The sequence below is a fragment of the Pan troglodytes genome, chromosome 16 (genome assembly GCF_028858775.2).
Source record: "Pan troglodytes isolate AG18354 chromosome 16, NHGRI_mPanTro3-v2.0_pri, whole genome shotgun sequence".
Taxonomy (NCBI): Eukaryota; Metazoa; Chordata; class Mammalia; order Primates; family Hominidae; genus Pan; species Pan troglodytes.
Genome location: NC_072414.2, coordinates 36,490,833 through 36,503,688, shown reverse-complemented (window position 1 = coordinate 36,503,688; position 12,856 = coordinate 36,490,833). Strand labels below are relative to the sequence as shown.

General features: G+C 37.0%; 1 protein-coding gene across 6 annotated transcripts in view; it reads right to left on the bottom strand.

The window, feature by feature from the left end:
* Positions 1-320: 320 nt before the first annotated feature.
* Positions 321-12,856, bottom strand: part of CTDSPL2 (CTD small phosphatase like 2) — a 99,216-nt gene continuing 86,680 nt past the window's right edge. For all 6 annotated transcript variants that reach the window (XM_001161793.7, XM_009428966.5, XM_009428965.5 and 3 more), the window contains exons 9-13: positions 12,559-12,621; positions 12,375-12,454; positions 7,925-8,051; positions 5,821-5,916; positions 321-3,449 (exon numbers count right to left, since the gene is read on the bottom strand). In XM_001161793.7, coding sequence (XP_001161793.1) covers positions 3,384-3,449; positions 5,821-5,916; positions 7,925-8,051; positions 12,375-12,454; positions 12,559-12,621 — 432 coding nt within the window. In that variant the 3' untranslated portion in view covers positions 321-3,383. The remainder of the gene's footprint in view (positions 3,450-5,820; positions 5,917-7,924; positions 8,052-12,374; positions 12,455-12,558; positions 12,622-12,856) is intronic.

The following is a 12,856-nucleotide window of genomic DNA, read 5'->3' as shown; positions in this document are numbered from 1 at the left end:
TTTTAGCTTTATGTGATTGACACAGACATGGAAGAGATCTGGTCCTTATGAAGAATTCTGTGCTCGCAGGAAAGATTTGTAGGAATAATGAAATGCTTTCTTCATTGATGAGATGAAGTCTCTGTTTTTCAGGCAAGTTGACAGAACAAAACAATGAGAAACGAACTTCTTTAGAAGGTTGAATGAAATTAAGATCTAGATGAAAAAGTCATTGGCCAAAGATAATTTTTTTAAAAAAAACATTCTATGTTAACCCTTGGAAAAAAAACAAAAAACAAAAAACAACCCAGAGAAATACAAAAAAACAATGTACACATTCATTTCACTGACAGTTACAAGAAAATAGCCGTTTATAGAAGTTACACAATGCTTTCAACAAATCCCAAACAAATTTTGGGAAACAGATAAAGCCATTGGGTAAAAATAAATATACATACTAGCTAATATAAAACAATTTATGGTTACGAATTGTCATCAATTCTCTTAGGACACAAGGAGAAATATGGTGATATAAATCTGATGAGGGCTACATATATTACATGGAATTAAAAAACAACTGATTAAAACATCCTAACAATGATACAAATATTTAAAAGAATGTCTTAAAAGTCAGACATTTACCACTGGAAATAGCACGACTTTAATATGTACTCCAGAGTTGTAATGTGTATACAGGTCACTTTCGCTGTGTCTCATCAGGTATCCACCTCTCCTGCATTTACTAGTCAGTTTTTTAAGAGTTCATGTTTCCTGTGTGAGCTGAAGGGGCTGGGCACATTTCAATTTAAAAAATACACACCTCCGATTAACTAAATGGAAGTTTTTTACATCTACCAACAGATAAAGAAAAGAGAGGATAATGGGAAGACAAAACATTGTATTAAGGTAGAAGGAAGCTGGATAAATTGTCTCTGTAAATTATCTTAAATTTTGTATTAACAAATTTAAAATGACTCAAATAAAATAACAAAGAAAAAATATATTAATTTGGCCTCAAGGAATTTTCTCAAGCCATATAAAATTTTCTTAGTTTATTTCTTTACGGAAGTATCTTATGCTTGATCAGCTGACTTAAAGGAACTCTTCTAGTGTGGGACCGAAAACAACTTTATCATTGATAAAAGATGATTAGTTTTAAAAGTTGGTTTTTATTATTGAAGTGCCCACAGGCACAAGAGTATAGGTGCTTAAACATTTCCCTTTAGATTATGGGAAAGCCCTTTTGAGAATGCACTAAATCAGGAAATCTTTCAGCAATCAGAATGCATGCTGAAAGTTCAGATCTTTTAAGTTTTGGGTTTCGCTGTTTGAGCATAAAAAGGAAGGGAGCAGGGAGAAATGTAACTAGGTTCACAATTTTGAGCAAGAGCATATGTAAAGGTAACGTATGTACATTTTATTTCAAGAAAGACAGAAGACAAACAGCATAAAGATGCCCAGATGCCCTAAAGATAAATACATTTCAAAGATTCTCATTAAAATGAATCTGTAGTATTTTTTTCCTGCAAGCAAAATACCTTTCTTTAAATAAAATTAAAAAAATCAGTATTCTGAATTGCAAATGCTTGTTTTTTTTTTTTTTGCAGAAAATCTGCCATGATTATTTTTTTAATGAATAAGGATTTTCCACAAAACAGGCTTGCTCTACATGCTAGATTTTTAAACAGTTCAGTGACACAATATGCTAACTACATACACAACAGATAATATAGTAAGAAAACACTCAACCTGATGAAAAGTTAAAATCTTCATTAATACACTGAAAATTGACATAACTCATGCCTTTAAAATCAAAAATACAAAAATTAAATGTTTTCCTAAAAAGATTTCCTTATTTTAAGGATTCATTTGAAAATGAAGCTGCATGTAATTTGTACAGTAAGTTGTACAAGTAAACAGGTAATATACATAAAAAATTAATTGACATACTCCTCAATTATCAGTTGTCCACCTTTAATTTCCAATACTGTACTTTCTTAACAAGCATACAAAATATCAAACTTCTCTTTAGAAAAAGTGCCGTTCTTTGACATCCTTTACACAAAAACAGTCTGAGCCTGTGGCATGTTAATGCAGTTGAGAGGCAAAGCATACGAACTTTTACAAATTCTACCTTCCATAAAAAGCCTCCCGAAAAGGAGATTACGTGCCACTATAAAAATATCAACCTCTTGTGGTAGCTGCATTAGAGAACCAAGGCTTGAAGACTATTTTCATATAGCATAGAAAAACCACTATGAGAGCATATTAACTGCATTGGTGGCTTGGGAGTGTACTGTGCCACAGGATTATGCATAGCTACTGTTAGGTACCAAGACTGTTACACAGTTTTAAATTGATTGTAACTGAGAGCATAACAGAGGTACTACCAGCCCATGCAAAATAACTAAAAATACTGAGTCACTGTGCTGAATACTTCATTCCTGGAGAAAACCAAAGGCAGCAGTAACTAAATCAAGCCAAACAGGTGACCAAACTTTCTCCTCAAAGATTTGTGAGCACAGTGAAGTCTGAGGTATACCTTTATCCATTAAATCTGTGTGCCATTGCAAGATATTACCATTTGAGAATATACGCCATCACAATGGTTTAAATCTTTTGTATATTAGTCATTCATATATTCTTATCTACCCAGTCTCTTGATTTTTGAAAAGATTTCACCTACAGTAGAATATTACAGAAACAAAATATAAATGCATGTCTTTCTAAATGAAACTTACATAGACTAAAAGTAGAGAATATTTTTAAACAAATATACAATGTGCAGGCAGACAAAGCAGGAAAACGGCCATTCAAATGTATAATAAAAAACTAAAAATTGACTATCTCCAGAAAACTATGAAGCGCCTCAACTAAAAGGAATGCATAATGAAATTCTAATCTAATACAGGTCAAAAATGTAAAAAGGTTATAAACCTTAACAGGAAAAATAAAACAACTTTTACTGGCCATTCCTGTTGAAATGAGAATCATAAAATAACAGAAAAGTGGCTACAAACCCACTTAGAGCACCAAACAGAGAGAAAATAAAAGTCCATTTTCATCTCTGTTATTATCATAAAATCCTGTGTGACTACAGGTCAAACTGCTGGTGGCAGAAACAGAATTCTTTATAAACTGCAGATGTCCTGTACATAAAAAATTTCACTGGAGTTGCACTAGTTCTAAAGACTCTTCTGTTTTAGCCTACCTACTATATGTATTCGATCTGAGATAGATAAAGTCTCTTTCTGTAACCCTTGATTATTATTGGGCACCAAAGATAAGAAAAGCAAGACGGGGTACAAAAATGCAAAATTTCAACAGTAATGGCAATGTTTTTGTCTTAGTCCAAAAGGGTCCTGCATTCTCTCCCCCTTCAGTGATTTGACAAGTCTTTGTACTTAATCTGGGGGCAGCAAATCATGCAAGCGAAATCTGTCTCTGATGTGTGGTCGAACATCTTCATTCTGTGTGGAAAAAAGACAATTTTTAAAAAGGCATAAAATTTCAAAGATATGATCCTCATAACATACATTCTTACCTTGCAGAGAAAACATACCAGTTTTTATTTTATGACATATTTTATTTGCCAAATAGAGATACTACACAGATGCAGTTAAATTTAGATTTTGAAAAGAATTTCGTTGAAGATTTCTTTTTTAAATTTTTGTTTTTTCAGACAGAGTCTTGCTCTGTTGCTCAGGCTGGAGTGCAATGGCACAATCTCAGCTCACTGCAACTTCTGCCTCCTGGGTTCAAGCAATTCTTGTGCCTCAGCCTCCAAAGTAGCTGGGACTACAGACGCCCACCACCATGCCTGGCTAATTTTTTGTAATTTTTGTAGAGGCAGGGTTTCACCATGTTGGCCAGGCTGGTCTTGAACTCCTGACTTCAGGTTATCTGCCCACCTTGGCCTCCCGAGAAGATTTGTTTGTTTATTTATTTATAAATGAACGAATGAATGAATGAATGACAGGGTCTTGCTCTTTCACCCAGGCTGGAATGCAGTGGCACAATCCTGGTTCACTGGAGCCTCAAACTTCTGGGCTCAAGCAATCCTCCCACCTCAGCCTCCTGTGTAGCTGGAATTACAGGCACACACCACAATGCCCAGCAAGCTTGCTTGCTTATGTATGTATGTATGTATGTATATATGTATGTATGTATGTAGAGATGAGGTCTCACTATGTTGCCCTGGCTAGTCTCAAACTCCTGGCCTCAAGCAATCCTCCCACCTTAGCCTTCCAAAATGGTGGGATTACTGCTGGGTGCAGTGGCTCATGCCTGTAATCCCAGCACTTTGGGAAGCCAACGCAGGTAGATTACCTGAGGTCAGGAGTTCGAGATCAGCCTGGCCAATGTGGTGAAACCCAGTCTCTACTAAAAATACAAAAATTAGCCAGGCGTGGTGGCGGGCGCCTGTAATCCCAGCTACTTGGAAGACTGAGGCACGAGAATCCTTTGAACATGGGAGGCGGAGGCTGCAGTGAGCCGAGATTGCGCCACTGCACTCCAGCCTGGGCGAAAGCACAAGATCCTGTCTCAAACAAACAAACAAAAAACAGTGGGATTAAATAGGTGTGCACCACTACATCCCGCCAAAGTTTCATCAAGCAATAGAGGCCAAACCAAGACAGGTAAAAGGGAATTCTACTTTCTACATTGGTCTTTAAAGCTAAGTGTTCCATGTGATATAGAAATAGAATTCCCAGAATAAAGTTTCAGTAGCATAAGCATTAATTCTAGATGTGAATTATAAGACCAAAATGAAAAATTTAATTTTGTTTGTTTTGTTTTGTTTTGAGACGAAGTCTCACTCTGTTGCCCAGGCTGGAGTGCAGTGGTGCAATCTCGGCTCACTGCAACCTCCGCCTCCCGGGTTCAAGTGATTCTCCTACCTCAGCCTCTAGAGTAGCTGGGATTATAGGCGCCCACCACTACGCCCAGCTCATTTTTATATTTTTAGTAGAGATGGGGTTTCACCATGTTGGCCAGGCTGGTCTCGACCTCCTGACCTCAAGTGATCCGCCTGCCTCGGCCTCCCAAAGTACTGGGATTACAGGCATGAGCCACCACACCCGGCCAATTTAATGTTATTTCTAACACAACTGCTTAGCAATTTGTAAGAGAAAGACCACTGAAATAGTAAAGACATTCAATCTATAAATTCTTAAGTACTGATAAGCATAATGTTAATATAATATATAAAGTCTGAAAATGTGGTTGGGCATGGTGGCTCACGTCTGTAATCCCAGCATTATGGGAGGCTGAGATGGGCAGATAGTTTGAGCCCATGAGTTCGAGACCAGCCTGGGAAACACGGTGAAATCCCATCTCTACAAAAAATACAAAAATTAGACAGGCATGGTGGCACATGCCTATAGTCCTAGCTACCCAAGAGGCTGAGGCAGGAGGATAGATTGAGCCCAGGAAGTCAAGGCTGCTGTGAATAGTGATTGTGCTACTACATTGCAGCCTGGGTGACAGAACAAGACCCTGCCTCAAAAAACAAAAAAGTTTGAAAATGCACATAATCTTTTTCAACCTTTGCCCTTATCTCCCATGACAGATGACTTTATCATCATCATCATCATTATGTTTTAAAGAGCTGGAGTCTCACTATGTTGCCTAGTATGACCTCAAATTCCTAGGCTCAATCAATCCTCCTGCCTCAGACTCTAAAGTAGCTGGCACTACAGGCGCCTATGATGGCACCTGTGACCTGGCTCACAGTTGACTTTATAAGTCAGTACACACAAAGCAAAGACATTTAAAAATATTTATTTCAATATAGTTGAGCTAACAAAAACACAACAGAAAAAGATAAGCTATACTTACCAGTTCTACAAGCTTCTCCAGGAATGGAATCAATTTTAGGAGTTCATTGTCATTTTTATCCATAAACCAACTTTCTATAGGGATTCCATTAGAAAGCTAAAACAATAAATAAGTAATTAAATCCTCTTTTACTTATATTTTACCTAGTTTGGAAAAAGTTAAAAAATAAACAAAGATTTATTAAGTAAACACTGATCTAAAAGTTCCTTTGAAAAGTAATGTCACCGGACTTTTCTTTGACAACTCAATAGTGCAAGAGACAGAGGATAAGGAAATAAATTGAAGCCTATTGGTTTTTCAGTGTCATTTCTTCTCAGAGTATATAAAACTAAACAAGAAAGTTCCATTCAAATACATTTTATAAGGATCATTAATATAACTAAAATATTCCATTATTCCTTCAAGAAATAGTTACAATTAGTACAATGCTAGGTAGGCACTGTGAATGATGGGACACTGCCAATCTAAAGAGAATATAGAAAAGCCTATATTTTTTTTCCCCTTAAATACAGTGACCATATCTCCCATTCATTATTCTATTCCCATCAAGTAGGATGATAACTTGAAATATAGTAGAAACTTAACAAATTAATGGTATTTCATTGAAGAGGAGCCTAAAAACAAGAATGCAAGCCATATTTATTTTATGGTGAATGATCTCTGGGATAAAATGTTTTAAAATTTAGGCTAAATGTTGTATATGAGATGGAGGATAATTGATATAATTTTATCTAGGAACCAAGATGAAATTCTTAAAAGACATTTTTAAATGTAAACAAATAAAAGGACCTAAATATAACTTAGTATCATATACAGCTTTTCCCTTGTTTTCTTTTTATTATAGACATTTTGAAACACAGGACAAATCTAGTTTATACTCCAATCCACTTTGCATCATCCCTATTCTGGACTGGCTTATTGTGAAGCAAATCTAAGAAATCCTATCACATGGGGCTGGGTGTGGTGGCTCACACCTGTAATCCCAGCACTTTGGGAGGCTGAGACAGGTGGATCACCTGAGGTCAGAAGTTCGAGACCAGCCTGGCCAACACAGCAAAACCCCGTCTCTACTAATAATACAAAAAAATTAGCATGGCATAGTGGCGCGCACCTGTAGTGCCAGCTACTAAGGAGGTGGAGGCAGGAGAATCACGAACCCGGGAGGTGGAGGCTGCAGTGAGCTGAGATCGTGCCACTGCACTCCAGCCTGGGCGACGAGCAAAACTCCATCTCAAAAAAAAAAAAAAAGGAAAACAAAAAAAAGAAAAAAGAAATCATATCACATGGACATATTCATAATCTCAAATATACCTTGAAAGGATGACTCATCAGGCAGGCGCAGTGGCTCACACCTGTAATCCCACCACTTTGGGAGGCTGAGGCAGGCGATCACCTGAGGTCGGGAGTTCGAGACTAGCCTGACCAACATGGAGAAACCCCGTCTCTACTAAAAATACAAAATTAGCCAGGCGTGGTGGCAGACACCTGTAATCCCAGCTACTCGGGAGGTTGAGGCAGGAGAATCGCTTGAACCCAGGAGGCGCAGGTTACAGTGAGCCAAGATCACGCCATTGCACTCCACTCCAGTTTGGGCAACAAGAGTGAAACTGCTTCTCAAAAAACAAAAACAAAAAAAACAAAAAAAAAAAAGGAAGGAAGGATGACCCATCTATATTTGTAGTTATATGTCAAAGAAATATTAACAAAGGGTACAAATATATTGACAAAATAGTCTAAGAAAATATTTCAGAACATTAAACCAAATAACCAGACCAGAAGAACATAAACTAACTATAGTACTCAAATGTTTATGATTAAATTACTAATTACTGATTTAATAAGTGATAAGAATGCTATTCAATGATGCTTATCTTATAGTTTTCTTACTCAGGTTTTTCTTCATTTATGCTGCATGTCATTTAAGTAAAAATTTTCCAAAAGGAATATACCACTTTGTCATTTCTAATTCTAAAAAAATGACACATTAAAGGGAAATTCCACCAGTGAAAATTCTCTTCTTCTTCTCCCATCATATTCTGTTTGGCAGCATGTGTCTTCATTGTATTTTTTCCAATCTGAGTTTGTTTATCAACTTTCTTCCTACCTGATATGCAAAGGCTTGTGGTGAGTTGTCAATTATTATAGTTTTTGAAAGATCTCTTCCAAGAATATTTAAGTCCTTTATATAGTTTCCTTGTACACAAACACAATGTTCACGGAAAAGCCGGTGCCTAAACATAAAAATAAAAACAAATTTAAAAAAAAAAACTTTCTAAAAAGTAGAACATATACACATATATATACACCATAGGCTTTATAGTTTAAGCCATATGATTTTCTCTCTTGAAGGAAATTCAAACACAAATATGGGTCTAAGCGTTGGGCTGCCATTTTACTATAAAAATTCTAAGCAATTACTGAAAGCTTACAACCAAATATTACTATGCCTTAAAGAACTTGAGTTTATCCCAAAATGTTATTATTAAATTATAAAGGGGGATTAAAAACTCTAAATTGTTTTTGTAATTTATTTACCCAAGAAAGCTCAGCTCAGATGCAGCATCTGGTTGTCAGCGAGGTCCTGCTTTTTAACCAATTTTCCAGATGGTTGACTGAGGAACAAGGAGGTCAAGTGACTTGCCCAAGGTCACACAGTAAGTCAGTGGTTAGCCCCGCATTGGAACCCAGGATCCTCCTGGCTCCCAGTCCTTGGCTCTAACCAGTGGACCACACAGCCTCCCTATCCCTGTACATGCCAGAATAGAAAATATAAGAAGGAATGTTTTTGTGTTGGCATTTGAAAAAATGCTTTTTAGATTTCCTTATATTTTTTGAGAAAAGGTCCTAAGACCAAAACATTCCATCATTTCAACTTTTCCTAAACACCCCTCTTTTAGTATATGTGTATGATCATTTGAAAAAACAGATTAAATGAAATGAGGAATTCAGATTTAAGTATCAAGTATTATAAATGTAAACTGATATTTCACTCACATAGAAAAATGCTACATCATTTTAGAAAGCTATGAAAGGTTTTACAATAAATACTAAAGTGATTATTATAATCTCAATTTATACTCAAAATACTAGTCTCTGAACATTACTAATAATTGATTCATATAATTTTTTTCTACCTTGAAGTACTCTATTCTGTATATATTAATAATTGGTAAGTTGTCTTCCTTGTGTCTTAATCACACTAACAATTTTACAAAATCTAGGACCTATCTGGACCTGTATTTTAAATTATGCAATTTCAAGAAACTGATATTTTCTACCCACAAAATCTGTCACAGTGCTACCAAGAATAAATAAAAATCTACGTATATACACACAAATAAAAACTCAACCTTAAAATTATCAGTGCCAGTTGGTATGGCAAAAAGGAAGAATTTAACGAACAGACAAAATGTATAAGCAGTTCTTTCCCCCTTATTATAAGGAATAACTTTAATAATCACAGTCAAACGATCATCTGGCCCCGGGAAAGTTTAGTCAGTTCTACTTTGAAAAAACAACAACAAAAAAGACTAGGTAAATTAATTCAAGCCTTGGTTGGGCCTAAATAAGATTCACTGTTTTATTTCTATAAACATTTAGATATGAGGAAACTGGAAAGGCAGATACAGCATGTAAATTCAAGTCACTGTTGATGCCTCTTCACTGATAGTGGCAAACTCATTGAGACAGGAGACAACTGAATCTGTACGTGGATACTACAGTTATTTTAATTAAATTACAGTAAAAGCCTTCCAATTATTCATTCAGGAATCTGAGGGTGTATAGCATGTATTTGCATTTTTAGAAAAAAACTATTTGTACCAGTCATCAAAGAGCAGATCATCCATGTGAGTACAGACTTGTGTTAGAAACTCATGAGATTTAGAGATTACAGGAATTTCTTTTTTTCTTTTTTTTTTTTTTTTTTTGAGACGGAGTCTCCCACTGTCGCCCAGGCTGGAGTGCAATGGCAGACTCTCGGCTCACTGCAATCTCTGCCTCCCGAGTAGCTGGGATTACAGGCGCCTGCCACCATGCCCAGCTAATTTTTTTTGTATTTTTAGTAGAGACGAGGTTTCATTATGTTGGCCAGGCTGGTCTTGAACTCCTGACCTCGTGATCCGCCTGCCTTGGCCTCCCAAAGTGCTGGGATTACAGGCGTGAGCCACGGCACTCAGCCTAGATCATAGGAATTTCTTAGAGTCTACCTTGTCACCAACACAGACAATTCCCTATAGCACTCACAATCTACTCTTTGAAAAGCTTTTGTTGGCCAGGCGCGGTGGCTCACGCCTGTAATCCCAGCACTTTGGGAGGCCAACGTGGGCGGATCACGAGGTCAGGAGTTCCAGACCAGCCTGACCAACATGATGAAACCCCGTCTCTATTAAAAATAAAAAAATTAGCTGGGCGTGGTGATGCGCGCCTGCAATCCCAGCTTATCAGGAGGCTGAGGCAGGAGAATCGCTTGAATCTGGGAGGCCGAGTTTACAGTGAGCCAAGATTGCACCACTGCACTCCAGGCTGGGCGACAGAGCAAGACTCTGTTTCAAACAACAAACAAACAAACAAAAAAACAAGCTTTTGTTTCAGATTTCTCAAAATACATCTAGATAGAACAAATGGAAACCCTCAAGTGTGTAGGTTTTATAAATCTAGTTTAAAAGAGGATTGTTAATTTATAACACATTGTCATAGCATGACTATCATTTGTTCCTCATTAGTAAATGAAAGCTCCAAGAGGGAAGAGCTTGTGTTGCTCACCACTGTTCCCTGGAATACTGGAGATGCTGAACAGAAATCATTATAATGAATGAAGTCATCAAAACAAAATCACTGGGTATACTTTAGTAAAGTGAGGTAAAATTAGCATAAATTACAATATACTTTTGTGAATAGAAAATACCATTTCCCATTTGTGTGACTGCAGCTTACTTATTTTGACCCTTTAGATTAAAAAACAAAAGATACCACAGCTTTATTTAGAATAAAAAACCTTCCAAAATATGAACATTAGGAAAAGCCTTTCAGTATACTTGCAACCACTGAATAATAAAGGTACTGTTAACAGCAGAAAATACAGTTTAGGATTTTCCAGTAAGACAACATGGGAAAAGTATTTAAGAAAATTTATACTCAGCTGGGCTGGGTGCAGTGGCTCACGCCTGTAATCCCAGCAGTTTGGGAGGCCAAAGTGGGTGGATCACTTGAGGTCAGGAGTTCAAGACCAGCCTGGCCAATATGATGAAACCCCATCTCTACTAAAAACACTAAAAATTAGCCAGGTGTGGTGGCACACACCTGTAGTCCCAGCTACTCGAGAGGCTGAGGCAGGAGAATCTTTTAAACTCAGAAGGCAGAGATCGCAAACTGCACTCCCGCCTGGGCAACAGAGTGAGAATCCGCCTCAAAAAAAAAAAAAAGAAAAAGAAAGAAAGAAATAGAGAAAGAGAGAGGAGAGAAAGAAAGAGAGAGAGAAAGAACGAACGAACCAACCAACCAACCCAGCTATTAAAGTCTTTTTTTTTGAGATGGAGTTTTGCTCTTGTTGCCCAGGCTGGAGTGCAACGGCACGATCTCGGCTCACCATAACCTCTGCCTTCCGGGTTCAAGTGATTCTCCTGCCTCAGCCTCCCGAGTGGCTGGGATTACAGGCATGTGCCACCACGCCCACCTAATTTTGTATTTTTAGTAGAGACGGGGTTTCTCCATATTGGTCAGGCTGGCCTTGAACTCCTGACCTCAGGTGATTAGCCAGACTCAGCCTCCCGAAGTGCTGGGATTACAGGCGTGAGCCACCGCGCCTGGCCCTATTAAAGCTTTTATGAGCCGTTTGTGTCATCTCTCTCAGCTTTTGATCAAAAATTCAAAGATTAACCCCTCCTCTTAAAAGATACAGCAAGACTGCTGCAGTCTTACTATCTCACTTCAGCTGACAAAATAATGGAACTAATTATCATAATATTTTAAAATCACCACGGCACTCCCACTAACCAGGAAAACACTGCATCTGCTGGCTCAGGGCACACACAAGGAACTGAGTCCAGTCAGGATAACCTGAGTGACTAAACCCATTGTAATTTCCAATCAGATTCATGTAACATTTTCTTTCCATGGAAGATAAATTTGCTTTCAAAAAAAGCAAGGGCTTAATTTGATCCTTTCTGTTAAAAAATAATTTTTATTTCTCTATGCCATTAAAAAGTAAATTAACATGCATTACCTCAGAGACATATGGAGATGAAACATCATGCACAACGTGGAAAAATTCCACACAACCCCCCCAACCCCTGTCTTCCCCAATCCCAAAAGAAATGAGGATATAGATGTCACAGTGAATAAAGGCACTGGATCTTTGTATCCTTTAAAGAACGTCTGTCTGGAGTTCCATCATTAGGAACTCTTTTAAAGAGTTTAGGGGCTTAAAAAATTCATTTATATTCACCATTCAACACATATGCAGCCAACTGAAAATGGCCATTAAAATGAAATAGAATCAGTAATTTCATAGATCAGTGTGACAGACATTTCCACTATTTCTTAATTAAATTTACCTGACCAGTTGCTTTTTAGGGTCTAGTATGTTCAGTAACTTGTCTGCATACACCTTCTTAGAAGCAGTAAAAAGAATGATCTATAAATTCAGGGGAAAAGAAGTAATCATTATACATGGTCTAAATATGGGTACTATATTGAATAAAATAAAAATACATATGTAATTAGCTTAAGCATGTTTACCTCATACATCTGAGACATTCGTTCCAGGAATTCCCTGAAAAATGGTCTTAATCTCACATAAACCTAAGGAAATACAAAGATAAGTTTCAGCAAATAAACATACAATGGGAAACCACTTCTTTTTAAGATGTGCTGTATTCTAACTTTGATTATGATGAAAAAGTTCATGTTTTAAAGTATAGAAATATTAACTAAGTACCACTCAAACCAAGTATATTTCACATACAAGCGATCACTTAAACCAATCTCTTTGGTGGGATAATAATAATCACTGATGATCAAGTCATTTTTACTAATA